The 20,070-nt window shown below is 34.5% G+C and overlaps 1 protein-coding gene across 11 annotated transcripts in view; it reads right to left on the bottom strand.

Annotated features, from left to right (window-relative positions):
* Nucleotides 1–1,672: 1,672 nt before the first annotated feature.
* The window catches only part of LOC139993925 (nephrin), a 110,620-nt gene continuing 92,222 nt past the window's right edge, over nt 1,673–20,070 (bottom strand). For 4 of the 11 annotated variants that reach the window (XM_072016097.1, XM_072016099.1, XM_072016096.1 and 1 more), the window contains 15 exons: nt 19,346–19,475; nt 18,690–18,898; nt 17,761–17,868; nt 17,480–17,563; nt 14,453–14,659; nt 12,760–12,914; nt 11,159–11,303; nt 10,909–11,039; nt 10,549–10,708; nt 10,033–10,332; nt 6,246–6,545; nt 5,422–5,646; nt 4,710–4,870; nt 3,197–3,259; nt 1,673–2,333 (listed from right to left, as the gene is read on the bottom strand). In XM_072016097.1, coding sequence (XP_071872198.1) covers nt 1,962–2,333; nt 3,197–3,259; nt 4,710–4,870; nt 5,422–5,646; nt 6,246–6,545; nt 10,033–10,332; nt 10,549–10,708; nt 10,909–11,039; nt 11,159–11,303; nt 12,760–12,914; nt 14,453–14,659; nt 17,480–17,563; nt 17,761–17,868; nt 18,690–18,898; nt 19,346–19,475 — 2,750 coding nt within the window. In that variant the 3' untranslated portion in view covers nt 1,673–1,961. Of the gene's footprint in view, nt 2,334–2,813; nt 4,585–4,709; nt 4,871–5,421; nt 5,647–6,245; nt 6,546–10,032; nt 10,333–10,548; nt 10,709–10,908; nt 11,040–11,158; nt 11,304–12,759; nt 12,915–14,452; nt 14,660–14,804; nt 14,945–17,479; nt 17,564–17,760; nt 17,869–18,689; nt 18,899–19,345; nt 19,476–20,070 lie in introns of those variants that run through there. The other 7 variants (XR_011801487.1, XM_072016101.1, XM_072016100.1 and 4 more) reach the window with 7 other exon arrangements.

Here is a 20,070-nt window from a genome sequence, read left to right on the forward strand (position 1 = left end):
TCCATCTCTATCTCTCTGTCTATCTCTGTTTCTCTCTCTCTCTCTCTCTCTCTCTCTCTCTCTCTCTCTCTCTCTCTCTCTATCTTTCTGTCTATCTCTGTTTTCTCTCTCTCTCTCTCTCTCTCTCTTTTTCTCTCTATCTCTCTGTCTATTTCTGTTTCTCTCTCTCTCTCTTTCTTGTTCCGATAGATATAGTAGTTGGAAGACACCATCTAGCATTCTGACACAGCTATGCCGACTGAACGCGGTAACGCGAATATCTCAACGTTTCATCAGCTCCCACTTCCTATCCCGTTTCTGGCATCTCCGCTCTAGCCACGGATCTATAAATGCTCCGAATTTTTAAACTAACTAGAGAAACAATGACAAATGTCAAGCGAGATTGTTTGTATGTGTTTGTTGTTCTTTATTCCTTTCCGACTGACAGCAATATTTTTCCTGATGCGAATATCACTTGTTACAAGAAATTCGCTAATCCTACAAGAGTAATCCTGACACAATCTTGTGTAGCTTAACCTCCGTTATATGTATATTAACTATAAGGAGCAAACCGCGAGACTTTATGAATCAATGGAGATTTACATTTTCTCTGCACCGTCGTATTTCATCCGGCCGATACGATTAAGAAAAGAGAACGAAACAAAATACGCGAAACATTCGGTAATTGCACAAAAATCGAGTGTTGCAATTCTGCAAAGGCAGAAACGATTCTCGATTCTCGAAACTGAGATTTCAGATGTGCCGGACGTAGAAAAAGGACAACGCGAGTGAAAGGGGAAGAGGGACGTTCGGCAAACGATAAAGGCTGAAGACAAGCTGATACGTTTAACTTAGAAATCAAGTTTTCTTATTTTTGATATGTGATAAATGAAACATGTTTACCAACAACATGTTTCTTACATTTTTATGATTAAAACGACACCAAATACAATATACCCAACCTCCCACCCCGTAACCAGGATGACGACTGTGTAATTACCACGAGGATATTCTTATGCAATTATCGAATGTTTCCTGTATATTTATTGATGACAAAAAATATATTTCTTACATTGTCAGAATTGACAATTCGCACACTGTTATTCGTATCATTTTGTGTAACACCATGAGTTTTTGTCATCATACGATGGTGAAAGGTAAATCAGCATTTTATGGATAAAAATCAGTCATAGAAATTTTCATATCACCCGAATGGATATCATTAACAGTTATACGAAATATTATAGTTTAATACGCTAAACACAATGCTAAGTATTTACATATCGTAAGTAATTCGAAAAATATGGAGGTTGGGTGAAGAAATGGTAATTAATATCTTAATGCGTGAAATGCGTAATGATGTAATGTATATTGAACATTAACGAAAAATTGAGAACCGATATAACCACTGATCATCCGTATTTCGATCAATTGGTACGAGTTATAACAGGAGTAACGGAAAGCTTATAGCTTTGTGAACTTGAAATGTCCATCTAGTATTAAAAACAGATCTTTAAATCATGCAACCGTGAATATTTTTGCATTTCAAGTAACGGGCGAAACAATTTAGTTGCTTACAATAAACGGGGCACCCTGTACATGAAAGATTACATAATATTTAAATCAGTCTTACTGACCAAATTTAAACTTAACTTATCAGTGTCTTTGAACAATTCGTAGATTAACATTAATATCACCCTTTATTTTTATTTTTATTTTTATTTTTAATATACCAAGAGGACACGTTGTTCCTTTGTATTCTTTCGCTACCGCACTAATATTTGACAATTAATGATTGATTAGTCCACCTGACGTTAATTCTGTTAACTACTTTACACACTTGTCGCATATCAAATATCATATATGTATGTATGTACGTTTCGTTATAGGACAAATGGTTGTAGAACCAGATTTGAGAAATAGACGCGCACAACAGATCAAACATAGTATTCGTTGATATTCAGCGCGTCAGAATCGCATCCCTATACACAACTTTCCTGGGTTGATATTAACGGTGTACGTACAGTAACAATTTCTCTTGTGGGGTGTTTGTTATTCATTGTTGAGACATTACAGTCCCGAAATGTATTTCTTGTCGACAGAGATGCCAATGTGAACGGTGAAGTAGATGATGGATCAATTTTTAATGGTCTTGCGTTGTGATCTATGCAAGCATAAATCGTAGCTTCTCTTGTACACGGTTTACCACCTACGATCACCCCACTACCGTAACCGTCGAGTGTACTTAAACTGCCAATTCCACTTGCACCAGTCAACGTTGTATCGCTTACTAACGTTGATAATGCCGATGGACGTGTCAAACATAATTCGGCGTACGTTACCTCGTCTGATAACTGAAAAGGATTAAAAAAAACATTACATTATTACTTGTAGAATAAGTCGCATTATGCAATAAAACTATACAGTAAATAAATTTACATATTTGCGCAATAAATGAAAATTTGCATATGTACATACATAAACGTGAGAATGGACATTACTTATATGATGGGCGTAACACGACGAGTTTATGTATTTTTTATTGTTATTGAGTCAGTCCTGATCTCTTAATATTTATACTTACTAAGAATTACATCTATATATTTATCGTAACGCTTATCTACGTACTATGCAGAGTTGGAAAGAAAACCAGCGAAACACAAAGTATCAGTACGCGAGGAGATACTATGCTCGCTCCGCTCATCAAGCGACTAATAAATGTAACTATTTCGGCCAATGCACCGTACATGAAAGCTGTAGCCGAAAATACGTATGAGATTGGACTGGGTTTGATTCCATTGCGATCAGTCGCGCTCGCATTCGTTCCGCTCGCGTTCTTTCCAACTTTGATTAGGCGCAATGCTCTGAAAATATGTACTATTTTCTCAAACTTGTTAACATCATTTCCAGTTTTTTACACTAAAAATCAGCAGAAATATGTGAATTTTTATTAAATCTTTTTATTGAATTAATTTTTTCCCGGAGTTGTTCACATAGCTGAATTCTGCTGTTTAAGAACAAACTGGCTGTTACTTTAAACTGTTTTTCTAAAAGTAATGGCTTCAAAAATATTCTGTAAAATATGTTTCCAAGCCCCGAGCTTTGGGGCTTTGTCTTCACCTCTTCGATATAAATTTCGGCCCGTAAAACAAATACATGTCAAATATTTTTTCGAGAACAACATCGTTCGTAAGTTTCATTAAAATCGGTGATTTACATTTGGAGATGATTCCTTGTTGGTCGACCTGGCGCTACAAGATGGAATAGTTTGTATGATTCTCTGAAACAAATTTCAAGTATCAGGACAATATGTCCTCGGTTATTCAAAGCTTTGAACATTAATAATATGCTCGACGAAAATGTTTATAAATAGTTAGAGTAGCAGAGCATTTGACTCGTGCAGAACCTATTTTAAAAGACAAAATTTACGCTTACTTCAAGAGAAAGGTATCTGTTATAAAATAATTAATAGAAAATATCAATTATGGTATTATTTTACAATGTCCTATCGTTTTACGATATGGTTTCGTGAAAAAAGATTTGATGATCTTTCTTTCATTCGACTACTATTGAAGCGAAAAAGCTATAGCTTTTGTGTATCATTATATTTTGTGTGTTAACGTTCCAGAAATTTCCGTTTACCTTTTGTAGGTACGTTTCATTACAAATAGCATTTCAATGCAATAAAAAATAATAATTTAGTCTGGACAATTACTTAATAAGCGACTGATATCCAACTTCTTCGATCGATTAAATCAATCGCAATTTTGAAAAATTAATTTCTTCTAATCATAAGCATTAATCAAATTAAAAACTTTAACCGACCAATATCTAACATTCGCTCGTTCTGTGCGAACGTCAGTTTTTTGTTTTTTATTTATGTATGTAAATATAAGTCAGACATTGTCTTGACATACAGCGATAGTAATTCCTTTCAATAAATAACTTTAAAACTGAAAAAAAAAACAACAATAAATAATTGTTAAATAACTTTTTACAGCAAAGAAACAGTTATAATTTAAAACTTTCACGTTCTTTTTAGTTTACGTGTCTCTTCCTCTCTCCACTTCACCGCATATCTAGGATTAGAATTAACCCAGTACTGGTCAGGCCATATTTAAAGCAAACATTATATCTCTTGAAATAAATGTTATCAATTATCATGATAATATGTACGTATAGTTATTATTATTAGATAATTATTAGAATATGTTAAATAATAATTATCATTATCTAATTTATTTCGCCACAAAGCAAATCTCTAAAATTCTAACAAAAATAATTAAAAGTTAGTTATGTCAAATATTACATAATAAGAGCTATTTTTTCTATGGTTTGAACAGCTTTATATTGACACTGTTGTTATTCGCAAATTTATTTTATTTTTACTTTCAGTTATACAAAATTAGTACTATGTACATATGTATTTCCTTCTCATATTATTCTTCTGATATAAATACAATAAGTATCTGTGTGCAAATATTGGTATTAGAAACAGAAGTTTTCATTTAAAACTGCTCTTTATGCAATAATGTTTGTATACGCCTTTTGATTTGTCTTTTCATAGAGAACAACGTTTTCTTCAGTTACTGTAAATACAATTATCTGTCAAAACAAAACAAAAAGAAAAAAAAAAAAAGAAAAATAAAAGAAAGACCGAAAGAAAGGACAATTTACTTTCTATTGAAGAAAGCAAACCAAATTGAAGTACTAGAACCAACGTAACTCACCGATAATGCCGGATAATTATTATACTCGTGTGGATACGGTGACAATCCTTGTAGGTGAGTCACTTGTTGTATAGAAAGCGAGGTCGCCGTAAGTCCATCCGGTGTACTTTGCGTGGCTAACGGAGTGCCAGATATTGATCCCGTCAATTGGTAATCAGAACCTTCAAATTTATTATTATTGTTGTTATTATTATTACTTGCTTGTCTATGAGAACTTTTAAAACTTGAGGGTCCCTATTGGCACTATTGATCAGTCGCCGGCAACCAAAAACCAAGCGACAAAACGCACAGATCAAGCTCGGAGACTCGAAAGTTCTGAATATCGTAGAGAACGTCAACGGAAAGGATGTTGAAGAAACTGTTCTAATTATAAAGTTACTTCCATTTGTTAAAAGGCACTAGTCTCTACTGATTACAGACCAGCGAGCCGCGTTTGCGTTGCTCGTGTTTCCGTGCTCGCTGGGGACTCACTGATTGCCGCGACCAAATGCGTGTGGTTATATATTGCATATGCTCATATACTCCAATGAATCCAGTGGAGTCGCTGGTGACTGACACTGGTCGACAGTGCGTATTGATCCTTCATAAGTAAAAAAAAAAAAAAGAAAAAAAAAAAAGAAACACTTGCAATAACAGAGATGTGCATACCACATTCTATCCCCCATAAGCTGATAAGTTTTACATAATATAATATAGATTCTAGTATACATACCTTTATTTATTGGTACAACATCTGGATTTCTATCTTCTGTATCATACAAATCTTCGGAACTGGGTGCGGTGCTTTTCTTTAGCGGTAGATCACTTGGTCTTTGAGTTCTTCGTTCATTTCTAATTTTCATAGCTATTAGAATAGTAATAGTAACAAAAAGCAATGCAGTTACTACTCCAATCAACCCTCCTAATAATGGGGAAATTTCGAATGGTACTGGTATTCCTGCGAACAAAATATATGCATGAATGTAATTGTGTCAAAACGACAATTTGTACGTCATTTGAAAATTGCAATATACCATACTTGCAATGCATAATAACAGGAAATTTAAAATAATGCGAAAACTGCAATTCAAGTATGATGATTTGCATACTAACAAGTTACGATATACAGGAAAAGATAAAAGAAAATATTGCTAGCTTTTATATATACATTCAGTATGGTAGATTGAAATAGATATAAAGATGAGAACTAATGAAAGGGAACGCACAAATGAAAATGTTATCTTTCATGTCGAACATGTTCAAACATTAACAATTTTCGATTTAATATCGACGAACCACGAAAGGTTTAAACTATTGTCACGCATACAAATAACAGTAACTTGTTATACATAATGCTAATCGAAGATCATTTACTTATCTGAAGCGAACAAATATCGAAATTGCACTTCAAACAGAAGCAGTAGAAGACTAGTTCGATGCAATATATTTTCGAAATAAATGTAACGCGATCTAAAAGTCAATTATGTATCTATCGGAGAAATCGAATAGTAAAGGATCAGGATAATACCAGTATAGACAATATGTAACATTACTTACCAGTTTGTTTCTCAGCAATCTTTAATGTAAATCCTTCCAACAAAGTGGGTTCGCTCCTTCCTTTCGCATTTACGGCATATAAAACCATGTTAAGGATTTTGCCAGATTGTAATCCGTGAACAGTAAAAACAGCGTTTTCTTCGGATGTAATATTTGCTTGCAGTACTCCTGTATGCTGATCAAAGACTTCAAGAAGAAAGTGCTGCGGTTGACCACCGTCGAAACCAACGCAACACTCCACCGAGAGTGAATCGGTTGTTTGATTAGACAGCGTGCAATTGTACAGAGATTCAGGTTTTCCTGTAGAAACATAAACATAAACAAAAACGATAGATTGTGTAATGATTTAAAAATGAGGAGGAATGCATCGATATAATATATCCGCAAGGGCTTGAACACACATAAACCTGGGCAGGGAGGAGGAGTATAGGACATGTTCATTACAGAGTTACCATATTGTTGATAGCTCCATCTTTAAATTTATTAAATATAGGAACAAGCTTTTTTATAGCTTATTTACTGTTGTTGTTCTCTGTTGATGTTCTCGAAAATTATCAATACGACATTATTATTGATTACTTAGAATGGTAAGAAAAGAGGTTCTCTTCAGATATTTTCATGATTGAGACGTTGAGGCGATTTAGACAGGAACGCAAAACATATCGACCACTCTTGAAGCTATTAAGTCGAGGCTATCGTCGTACTCGTCAACAAACTCAGGATTCCGACACTCGAGATGATACCGCATACCCTTAGTTTTAGACGTTTATTATGGGATGATTATTTGCTTGCGCGTTCTCGCACTTCGTATACCTTATCTGTGGAATATGTAGAAACTAATCTTTTTCCAGTTTCATGAGAGTTTAAAGACTATATTTGGCATTTATTAAAGCTTTAGCGAACCTTTGAAAACTTTCAAGAATCAACGCAAGAATCTTCGCGTATCAGTTCATTCAACTTTTAGTTGTTAACCGAATAATTTACAAGTATCCCGTAAGAAATTGTGCAAAGAGACGAAAGAGAAGAAGAAGAAGAAGAAAAAGACGAAGGAGAAGGAGAAGGAGAGGAAGAAATGACCTATAAAAAAGGAGAAGTATAGGAGGGACCATAAGTAGTACCTAACCAACATCAGCAACAGAAGTGATCGCGATTGTTGCGATGACAGTGATGAAAACGAAAAGGAAAATTAGAAGAACGGGAAAACAGTCAGCGATGTTGAGATCCTGCGTAAGATGTGCATTGTGCATACACAGGTATTATAGTGCAAGTTTGATATTGAAGAGTAGAAGAGATGGGATCAGTATGGGAACAAGATGGCGAAAAATGAACAAATAGTATAGCAATCGACGTGATTTAAAATACAATCATCGTCGAAAGGTTCATATCAGAACATTGTTCATCATATTAATCCTTGCTTAAATATCCGATGCTTACAAATATAATATCTGATCTGATACATTGCTCCTGGGCCGAAAAATATGGCTGTACTACCAGGGAAAAAGCAGCACGGATAAGCTATCATTAAATTTATAGTGATATATTTATAATTCTCTAGATTTAACGGATGGCGTATAAATATTACCTTGTAATAGTGTGGGGCCGAGGCCTCCATACCCGTCAAAAGGAGCAATAACAACGAGGAATTAGCGAGGGCGCTTTGGCAAAGTTTATTAAGGTGCGGCTGGCCAATCACAGGATACAAGTGTTGCGGATTTGATTCCCGTTGCCGGAGCCCTCATTTTTCCTCGGCTCCTACAATAGTACAATATAGTGTCGCAAAATCGGCTTTGACAGTATATCACTTCTAAATTATCAAATTAATTAGTGAAATGGGAACGATGAAATAACAACACAATGATAAAACAGAAATATTCCGAAAATAGACCACACACCAAAAACTAATCCAAAATAGATACAAAATTGTACTTTTTCATAATATGCATGTTTCATCCTATTTCCAATTATTTCAATTATTAAATCTCGGCAAGGAATTATGGTAGTCTTGGATATAATCTTGCGGTAGATTCTCTGTCTCTGCCTCTTTGTCTGTTTCTTTCTCTTTTTCTCTCTCTCTCTCTCTCTCTCTCTCTCTTCCTAAAGCTTTCTTGGTTTATTACATATTTGTCTTCGTAAACGGCTTGCACAACAAAAGTTCAAAATCATATACCACAATGTATATATATGTATATATTGATGATACTGATATCGGTATTATGGGAACATCAGGTGGTGTAAATACATAATTATTTTCTAAGTGTAGTAGTGGAGGAGATATTAAAGTCAATTTAATTCTTTTTAATTGCATCCTGTATTTTTTTTACCGATAATTTTTTTATCTTGTATCGCTGGTTGAAGCTAATACAACGATTTGCCACATGATATCGTTTCATATAGCAGAGTGTGTCAAACTAGATCCGAAGATTAACGTAAATCAATAGCTGAACCCTACTTGTCTGCATCGTGTAATACCATTGAATGACGTCACGTATGGTTTAGCTACCGATTTATGATACACCACACACACGCACACACACACAAAGGCAACTAACAGTTCCAGAGTTGATTGCATCCCAACTTTATGATCTATCACATTTTACAGAATTATAATACTTCATATGTAAGAATGTTGCAAACGTAGTAACATACAGCATACGCATGAAAATTTTCTATTTCGTCTGAGGATACTTCTTACGAGAGTATTCCAGGTTTATTACGCTTACATCTTATACAATGTATCTCGTAACTGACGATACAACCGAAGAGAAGATGATATTATATGAGAAGATAAATTGAAAACATGCAATAAGGTTTTTCCACGCAGAGGTATGTTTTTAAGAAAATTAATTTCAAATATTTGATTGATAGGTGTATATCAATGTGGACTTTATCTCGTATCTTTCCCTAACCTTCGCTCTCACTTCGAAATTGTATGTTTTATTCACAAAGGTGAAGGTATGGTTTAACATTTTACAAGAGTAAGAACTTCCGAAATTGCTTTAACCACGCAGAGAAACTAACTCTCTCTTGTGATAAATTCAAGACATAGCGATATGTAAGTATGTACATGTATCTGCATTTTACAGATATACTATCATTTCACCGTTCCCATTTCGCGCATTATTCTGATAAACGAAACGAATTTTTGCGCCTATATATTATACAATTACAAGAAATATTTATATGCCATTCGTTAAATTGGGACAATCAACACATAACTGAATGATACGCAATGATGAAAATATATATAGGATAGATGGATATCGGTCTTTAATGACGGCTCAGCTTAATCTGTATGCGGGTAATGTAATTAGATTTTAATACAACGTTAAATTACGTATAAGATTCAAATATAAACCTTAACCGATAATTTTATATCTAAACGTTTTTCACTTCTTTGATGTCTAAAAACAATTCTATAAATATCAGCATCCATTTCTTTTTTCCAGATATACAGCATACGATACGATTGGGTAAAAATAGGAGTAAGAACATGATTCTGTTTTGCATGCAATTGATTTGTCAAACGTCAATGAAGCTTTATTGAGTATAGAATCCATGAAAAAGAAAAATGTAGGTATCTCCACTTCTAATATATGCATGTATATGTTTTATATACATTTTAAGATCTCGTTCGGATAGAATATTCAAACTAGTAATATATTGTTCCGAAAAGTTACAATAGGGTATTCTATAGTTTCCATTTACTTGAGGAATGAAACAACAATTGCTCTCAATAATTATCTTACAATAATTTATATATATATATATATACACATATATAACATACCTGCAGGAATGATATGAAATATGCAAGCGTTCTTTTGTTGGCCAGCGGTATTACTTGCCCAACAGAACACTGTACCGTAATCCATTTCTGTAATTGGTCGATAAATAAGAATACTTTGACTATGACGTGTAGAATTCTTGTACCGTGCCTGTGGTACATCTACCATTTCTTCCGTATTGTTAAATGTCCAACGGAAACTATCTGGAGATGGGTATGCTTCTACGCTGCACGTTACTCGGGCATCTTCGTGACGAGCTACGCCATAAATTCGTTTCTGGTCAGGTAAACAAATAGGTTTGTCTAAAAAATATAAATAAAATGTTGAATTTTCTAGTATCAAGAATATATTTTACAATATTGATCATACAAATGACATTAATTGTTTTATATGTAACAAATACGTATATTTGATACAGGGATATATATATTTAATATAATTATATATTATATCTTGTGTAAATAACGTATTCTATATTCTAAAGTGATGAAAGATGTTTAGAAGCATCAGAAACTTACACATGATTTTAAGTTCGACAGTATTACTGTAACCATCTCCCTCGACGTTGCTAGCAATACAAGTATAATTGCCTGCTTGAGAACGATTAACTTCCCTCAAAGCCAAGCCATATTGTTGCACTATTACACCATTTTTTGCATTGTTCTGAATAATATTTCCCTGTAACGGTATGGACATTGATGGATTAAATGAAACATTAGCCCTATTTACAGCCTTATTATTAGATTTATTATTATTAGCCTATAACCGAAATAGTTTAGAATAGACCATATTGTTCTAATTTAAACATTGTTATATATATATATATAAACATGTTATATAACATAATATGTTTACATGTATATTCAACTAAAATTTACATTATGCCTCCATATAACTTTGTAAGCGCCAGGATTAGCATGTACTTTGCATTCAAAGTATACGTCATCACCTTCCTCGATATCGTCTGGATTCATATTCGATCCTAACTCTAGATGTAAAATTGGTACAACTGAAAAATAAAGAAAGAAGGAGAAGGAATATTATAAAAGTGAATATCCATAGAAGTATTGAAATTGCAATAGTTTGTATTCCTGAAAAATATTTTATATAAAAGAATTTTATACTTACAGAATACATTTAATTTCCATGTGTCTTCGACTATACCTCGTTGAATTTCGAAATTTTCTGCACGGCAAGTGATTACTTTATCGTGATCGAGCAACGTTGGTTTCAATATCAACGTCGAACTTGTCATGTTACCATCTTGAGATACCTTCAACATGAGAAAATAAATACAAATTCATGGAATTATCCCATGGACGCTATTATGCAGTACTATTCTAAGATATATATATATATATATATATATATATATATGTAGGGAGATCGCACGTGTGTGTACAGATGTATGTTTGCGACAGTTGGGACGGCAGGGCAGCGAGGCAAGAGCGAAAACCGTTGCCAAACCGTAGCCGAACCGTTACCGTTGCAGGGAAGCGAAGGAAGAAAGGATAAGAAGTCAGAGCCGGTTCATCGGCAACGACACGGACAGTTTAATTTCGACAAGAGATTTGAACGTATAAGCGCGCGTCTCGTCGTGCGGATCAGTACAACACATACAATTTTGACTCGAAATAAGCAACTCACAATTCCCTCTTTTTTTCTTTTTTTTTTTTTTTTTTTTTTTTTTGAAGTCGCCGACAGAGTAAGAGATCCGGGGACGAGTACGAAATCCGTGAAAGAAAGAAATTGTAATTTCTTCGTAAATTTGTATGGTCAAATGAACAGCGAACGCCGGTTGACAAAAGACGAATAGAATACTTATGGTGATTTCTCATAACAGTATTAGCGATGATCGCGTGTTATATGCCAATCGCTTTGTGATCGGCCGCTGTCTCGAGCCTCTTGCTCCTTCTCCGTGTGTCCTCTCGTGTTTCGTTCGAGAAAAAAGTCAAGCCGAATAACATACCTGACTTGTAATAAGCAATTGTCCGGTCCCGGTCGTGCTGCTTATTTCGAGGCGACACTGTCTACGTATAAAGTACAAACGGCGGCGGTGAACGGGCAGACCAACGGAATAGAGAATCGAGGTTCAAGAGAGTCGGATTGCTTTCGGAGAAAGCTGTACGTCGAGATTTGTATGCGGAAAATTTAACGGCCGTCCGGCGAGAGAAGAATAAGTGAGTCGCGATACTGATCGTAAGATCTGCAATTGATTGTGTTAATATATGTACTTTCAATTTTAATTTCGTTATAGTTTCGATTTCAAACGCAGTCCATGACTTATGTTTGTGCCGTGATTATTGCTCCTGACCCTACATGTGTATAATTACATGAGTTTAATTCTTCCGAATATATTCCGAGGATCAACCAAGATTTTATAAAGACTACACCGATACGTACAATATATGGAAATGTAGAAAAGCGAGCAGCTTTTATCCTCCAAACTTGCAATGTGAACATAATGTGATTACATACCTTAGAAGCATGTATTGTGTACAAAAAAGGTCTTTTTATAGAGGTGTTTAAGAGAATTCGTGTTATAGACATGTTTCGATGAAAACATATTTAAAGGTTATAACGTTAGAACAGATTACGAAGCTAGACTCTGTAATGCAAATTATTGTATTATTATAACCTGTTTGCTATTATCTATCACTATTTAACAAAGTATGAAATCATATATTAGTGAAAAATCTTTATAAATTTAACGATACAAAGCAAAATACCTTCTCCGTGTAATTAGTAAGTTTCTTTCCATCCATGTACCACGATAACTTTGCTGGTGGCCTGGATCCAACAGTCATACAGTTTATGTCATATTTTCGTCCAGCGCTAAGGGGTGCGTGCTCATTACTTAATATTGCTACAGACAATGGTTTCACTGAAAAGAATAAAAGATTTAATGAAATAGTATATATAGATTTAGTGTATTATATATAGGTCGATAATAATCTATTTGATATACAAGGAACATCACCTAAGTCGGAAACGCCAATTTTCATGAAACTTTGTAGATTCACAGCCTAGCCCATACGTATTCTTTTTAATTTTTTCTTTCTTTCTTTAATCGGCAATCGTCCACACTTAGTATCAGAAATATATTTTCTGCAATATCTCGGAAATGATTAGAGATAGAGAAATTATGAACGAATGAAAGAATTTTGTGCTTTTGAGTGACGAATATTACTGTGATGACTAAATAGGCTTTTAAACAGTTCATTTGTACAAATAATGTTATTATGCGATCGGTGTTTCTCTTGCATAGTTACATATTTACAACTATTCTTTACAGTAATTTTCTTCAAGTATGTACAGTTCACGATACACGGGTATAAGTAACTATGTAATCCATGTACCGGATATCGATGCCAAATATTTTCTTAATTTCCTGCAGCAATACCAGCTTCACACGCCGTAGCTGTTAAATACTCGCAACGTTATGTTACGAATTACAGTGTTTTTGTTAACTTTTCTTGACTTTCACTTAAATACATTTGAATACACCACACACATACACACACACGCTCGCGCGCGCCCAAATTTAAAGCACAAAGGAGTCAGAATTTCCTATTTCTTCTTCTTCGTTTTACATCCTTTTCGATGAAATTGGCAATTGAAGCAAATAAATCTTCTGTCGCGTGAGTTTCAACAAACTTGGTATTCTGTTTATACGTACGAAATAAATAAATAAATAATTTCAAAAAGGAATTCGAGATACATGAACTTGTAATGTATATTGTAATTGTTAAAGATATGGTAAATAAAGTCAATTCTATATACTATAAAACCGGTACGACTAAAAGGTACAAAACAAATTTAGTAATTGTTGTAATAAACTGAAATTCTTTCACGAAACAAAGGATATAAATATAAGAGTTTAATTGAATGGGATTTAAATGTGTGTGTGTGTGTGTGTGTGTGTGTGTGTACGCGCGCGCATATGGACTCTTTCATAGAATGAATGATATCGTGTCGACAATATCGTATGTAATTGAATCGCTATGTTAATTTCTTTTTTACCAATCATTTTCCATTCGAGAAAAATGTAACGCTGCTATAAGTTAGTTTGAGATTGTGTTATCGAAGATATAATAAGTCCATAGTGAATAAAATAGTACAAAAATAAACACTACAATTACGATATTAATTATGATGAATATGTACCACAATTAGAGAAAAAAAAAAATATATATATATATATATGTATAGCTAGTTAAAAATAAGAAATACGTGGCACTAAAACGGTTCGGTACTATAATTTTGACACAAAACCAAAAACAAATTCTATTACAGGACAATGTCCTACGAACTGTCCCGTCCCGCTTCTGGCGATTGAACAAACAAACTCGGATCGTACTTAAATGGTATTTAAATAAATCATATACTATAAAATATATCATATACTATAACGAAACTTACAATGCATTTCAATTGCAACCGATGCAGAGACAGGTTGACTGATATTGTTGTTGGATGCTTGACAAGTAAATACCGCATGAAGATCAGCTCTTGAAAGTTCCCTTACTATTAAAGCATTTCTACGAAGAGATGGAAACTCTCCTGGCTCATCTTTCGAATCAAGGAGCATTTCTCCCCGCCACCATCTCACTTTTGGCTCTGGTCGACCTAGTAAACAACATATAAATATAAGTAGGTCAAATATCTGTTGACTACTATTTATAATCCAATTATTCAATAGATCATTCGTCGAACTGATAAAATAAATATGTATTTACTTATTAGAAATAAAAAGAAAGAATAACTCTATTACACAGTTCTTCTTAAAGCGGGCCCTAAATGAAGAGATTTTCCTCGAGGTATGCCTCGAGACGAAAGCTCATGCGAAGCGAGCTGGGTCTCATGAAGTCTAGTGTGGCCCTCATGAAACCTACTCACAGTCAGTATCCGTTTTGACTTCGAAGCGAAATGATGTTAGAAAATGTGTCTCTGAAAAAAAGAGATTGCGATTGGTGTAGCGGTAGCTATGTGAATCGAAGGGGGAGAGGTACCATGTAAAAGAGAGAAAAAGAGGAAATGATGAAGATGTTGGCTGATTGCAGGAGATGCATTTTCGCGTATAGTATTATTAGAAGAATTGCGGCAAAATGAGCGAAAAGATTTTTTATACTGTACTGTACGAATGGATAAAGAAAAATTTAATATTATTTTAATTTTAATTCAACTGTACATTTGGGGGGAAAAGTACTGTAACGCGAGAGGCCGTATCTGCCGACGAACGCTTGATAGCTTTACTCGGATATCTAGCTGGCAAAAAAGTTACGGAGACAATTTTGAAATTTTGTTGCGCTGTATTGGCTATAATTTCCGAGTATAACGTTTCTTTCCTTGATTTTGTATTTTAGACGGCAATTTTCGTGCTTCGTTCTCAGTCACTTAATAACACGTTATAAACCAGAAATTCGAAGGGTCATGTCTCAACGTGATTCGAATGGTATTGGATATTACCGGTATGAGAAAGATGTAATATTTTTATACTGGGTATTGCAGGCTTTTTCGACAAACTGCGAGGATTTAATTGAAAACCTCTTTCAGTCACGGCGAACTTTGTATAAAAATTCTGAAATTTATTCAAAATAAATATCGACATTAATTTTAAAAAATATATACGTTAAACTTGTAGTACCGTTTTGTCATCACCGATTTCGATGACTTTTGAATATGTTATAGAAATCAACGTTCTGAGCAGCTTTTTCGTATATACGTATAACCGTCGGATACGCTTAATTTCCCGGATATTCGCAAGAAGCTGTAGGTATAAACAGTTGTGTGTGACACATCTACGACAGCGTATGCATCCAGTATTGGTTGCCGATCGCCCCATCCGTCTTCTGTCTATAATTGTATTGGGGGTTTGGATTAGCATTTTTAATATCTCGGTTACACGTATAGAGAGAAGTTGTTCAAACTGTTGAGCTTTGCAATATATTCGAGAATCGTCGAAGTGAAAATGGACGAAACGGTTCTACAAGTTCATCGAAAACAGCCGACGACGTCTCGTGCGTGATGAAGAACTGGTCCGCCGCCTGTTTGCGATAGGCAGAAATTAGACAGAGCCCTTCATTCGTAAAGTAAAAGTCGTAAACTTTAATTTTAAGCCCTATTACGACATTGTACTCGATGACGTGAGTAGCTGGCCGTGGAAGGTTAGTGTTTGTTTATGGTCTACCGGATGGTCGCGGCGGGATGAGGTCCGGTAGATGAAGATATTTTGTTAATACCAATGGAACTCGATAATAGGTCATGATTAAATTTCTTGTACTGCGTGACGTAGGTACGAAGCCACCAAAAACGGATCGAGAGTTTCTATATTCTAGCATATAGCGGTAGGTTGTGTTCCGGCAGATCAGGTGCCTTTTGTTCATTTGTCGGTCAGATATTACTTGGCCTCGTGATTACTTTTGATCTCATGTATGCGCAGAATACGATCGGACTGCATTGTTTGTATCATCGATCTTCGCCATCGTTGTGTCATCTCTATTCCCGCGACGTTATCTCGTGCACTTTAGATGGTCGCACACCGGAGCCATACATTTCGCCCTCGTACCAGTGAGATAAGACGCTAATGCAACCACGGAATTTTCTTTTATTTCTAAAAATTTCATTAACGCATTGGTGAAATTTTCCTGATTAAGATGAGACCAAATACGATAGTATTATATTGGCACTCAGCCAATTCTTCGAGACCGTTTTCTCCCTTTTCTCGTGGTATTTCTTGCTCTTCGTTACACGCATATCTATTATCGTATCAATACACACGTCTACTACTACTACAACTAACCAATTGCAACTTTTTTTCGCACAGAAATGATATTTAATTTCATGGAAGATGGCCATGTCCAAACTACTCTTGCAAGTAAGTCCCAAGAGGTGCAGCTTGCCTCGTATGAAAGCTGATCTGGTGGCATGCCTTGAGACAAATCATATCATGTACGGCAGGTCGTAGGGGGCATACTCGACGCAACGCTACATACACGCTTGTAAGAGACGGTAAAGACCGCTTAAAATGTTAAACGAAAGCGGCAGATTCAAATGCTGAATACCAATAATATCCAAAATATCCATAGAGTATTTAAAATATTGTAAATCTTTAATTGATTTATAACTTTCTGAATATCGGAAATACATTATTTTGGAAGTAATGTTTAATATCGTGTCTAACTATACGTGTAATTAAATCTAAGTTGATTTATAATAACAAAATTGTAAAAAAATAACGATATAATAGTATTATAAAATATCACTATAATGAGATCTTTCATCAAACATAATCGGATCATGCCTATACTTGCATCTAATTGTTATTCAGCTACTCCGCATTGAACTGTCTATATCGTTTGGACGAAAAATAAACGGTTACCAGCATATTTTCCTTTTTCGAACGTAAAAACCTTTCAAGAACGACCGAAAAATATTGTTCATACCTACATGACATTGACAGTAAGATCTCGTGAAATAGCGAATATTTGTCAGTTCCTTCCAAGCTGTCGTGTATCGTACAGGGACGTTCGTCTTTTGTTGAGAAAAGTAATTGTAAGATAATTTATATTACATGTCGGACGATATCCTCGGTTCCACGTTAATTGTTCGATTGTCAATGTTATTACTTGAAAATAATTTGATATGCTTATGCAGAAAACTTGAATACGAACGTAATAATTTTTCACTCTTGGTAGAAATATAAATCGAAAACAATAAGAAAAACTCACCTCCAGAAACAAGACATTGTAATTTCATATCACCACCTTCTTCGTACGGACCTGCTACCGCTGGCACAGTTCCACGTTCATCGATAATATTTGGTTTATGCGGTGGTACTGTAATATACGAAAATAAAACATTCTTATTGAATATATTATTAATTGTACGTATCTTTGCTATTTGTATTATTATAAGGCACGAACCGATGGTACAATATCCTAATGACACGACCAATTAACCGATTTATAAACCAACCGTTCTAAAAAGAAGGGGGATTATTAATTAATTATCCATGTGGCGACATATTAGTTCATCGTTTGTGACAGTTTGTTTAGTATTCGGAGTTGAGCACTACTGGGTTAAAAGATTTATTTCGATGATTTAGTATAAAATAATATCGTATAAAATTACTCTAACTGTTATTGGTTATTCAACGAACGATATTCAGCGAGTGTAACGTTGAATAAAAGTTTCGATTATGTATGACTATAATTTTATTCGAATAATTTTTCGGAAAAGCGATAAGGACAGACACTTTTAGAGAGTCTGCATGAATTTTTCAACTCAAGACGATCTCCGAAATCGACATTTTCTAACACCCTCCTTGCTAGTTCTTGAAACGATTATTCTTTCGCAAATCAATAATATCGCGGTATGTGTATAGAAACGATATTAATGTTGCATAAATATCGTTAAAATCAGCTACATACACGTTGCAAAAGACCTATGAACTTTCCCCTTCTTTAACAATAGATAATACTTTTTACCGAGTCAGATCATCAGGTATTTGTGAGTTATGAGAGATATGAGTTTTGATCAGCAAATGTATGTTTTCTAATATAAAAAATTACAAATACATAAAATTTACGAGATACACGATAAATTGATATGTAACGAATTCAATGTTACTAAATATAAAAGTCCTAATAATACAAACCTATGACCATCAGGTGAATTCTTGAATTTCTGGAAGGACTCTTCGCGAAATCTACTCGACATCTGTATTCACCTTCGTCTCTTTCTTCAATGTGATTGATGTTTAATGTTGCTGGTTCAGTTACAGTTCTAAAGAATGCACGGTCGTTTAGGTGATCCTTATTATTCCAATGAGAAGCTTTTTCAGAATGTTTGCCTCTCATATCGTAACTGAAACAATATATTCTTAATTTAATATTTTGAGGACAATTATATTTAACATTTTGATTCTTAAAACTCTGAGATTCGTTGTAATTTTTTCCAACTTTGCGCGAGACTTGTTCGTTTGTAAATGATCCCGATAAAAGTTTTCAGCAATTTTGTTTTCACTACTCTTTATTTTTCCGAATCGATACATTATTCCTCAATTTCCTCGTACAAACTTGACAATTATATTTGAAAACTATTATACATTATGAATTTTCTGCGATAAACGAACTGTAAAACGAAACGTATTGTATAAAATAACCGAACTTTACTTCTAATATTAACATATACATCTAATAATGTATACAAAATACAATAAGAAAAGAACGGATTGAACATAATATAAGGTTCGAACACTCGGATTAATATTCAAGACGCAGTAATTTTCTACATGAAAGTTTGCTTATTTACCTGTAAATAGGTGTAGTATCGCTTTTGTACCAAACAACTAGAATTACGGAATCATTTTGTTGCGGTGGACGGATATCACATGACAACTCTGCCGTACCTTGAAGAACTGCTCTTGTTGTTACTGTTGATCCTGTAATATAAAATATTTATTGTCGTTCGCAATTTTCATTTTTCTAATAAAAATATTTGTTATTAATGTACTAGAAATCTTTTTGCAGACAAAAACTTGCTTCAAAATTTGTTGTAATGTTCGCACAACAATTGTAAATTGTAATAAAAATTATAACGATTACGATATTAACATCTTCAGAAACGAGAATAGGGCAGATAGGGCCAGCATTTATAAAATTTGGAAACCTGAACGTTCCGTCTTAGCAAACATGTTGTCGTATTTTGCTTATTTTCTTATTTAAAATCTTATTTAAAATGTAAACGTTCTATGTAAGTGTTTGAGATTCGGAGACATCTGTGGCGGACGGGTGACAAATCGACAAACCGCAGAACTAGTGTTTCTGTGACTTTTGTCTCGCGGCTCGCCACCATAGTATAGTCAGCGACGATGTCAAAATGTTTGTAAGGGCGACCATCGCTTCGATACTCGAATCGCTTGAATACTTTTTGTATTGACTGCCAGAAACGGGAATATCGAGCTCGGTAAAGTAACGGTTGCCGAAAACGGATGATAACGGCCGATAAGCGGCGTGAACGATCCGAAACGGGCGCGA

This window comes from Bombus fervidus, chromosome 14 (assembly GCF_041682495.2).
Source record: "Bombus fervidus isolate BK054 chromosome 14, iyBomFerv1, whole genome shotgun sequence".
In the NCBI taxonomy this organism is placed as follows: domain Eukaryota; kingdom Metazoa; phylum Arthropoda; class Insecta; order Hymenoptera; family Apidae; genus Bombus; species Bombus fervidus.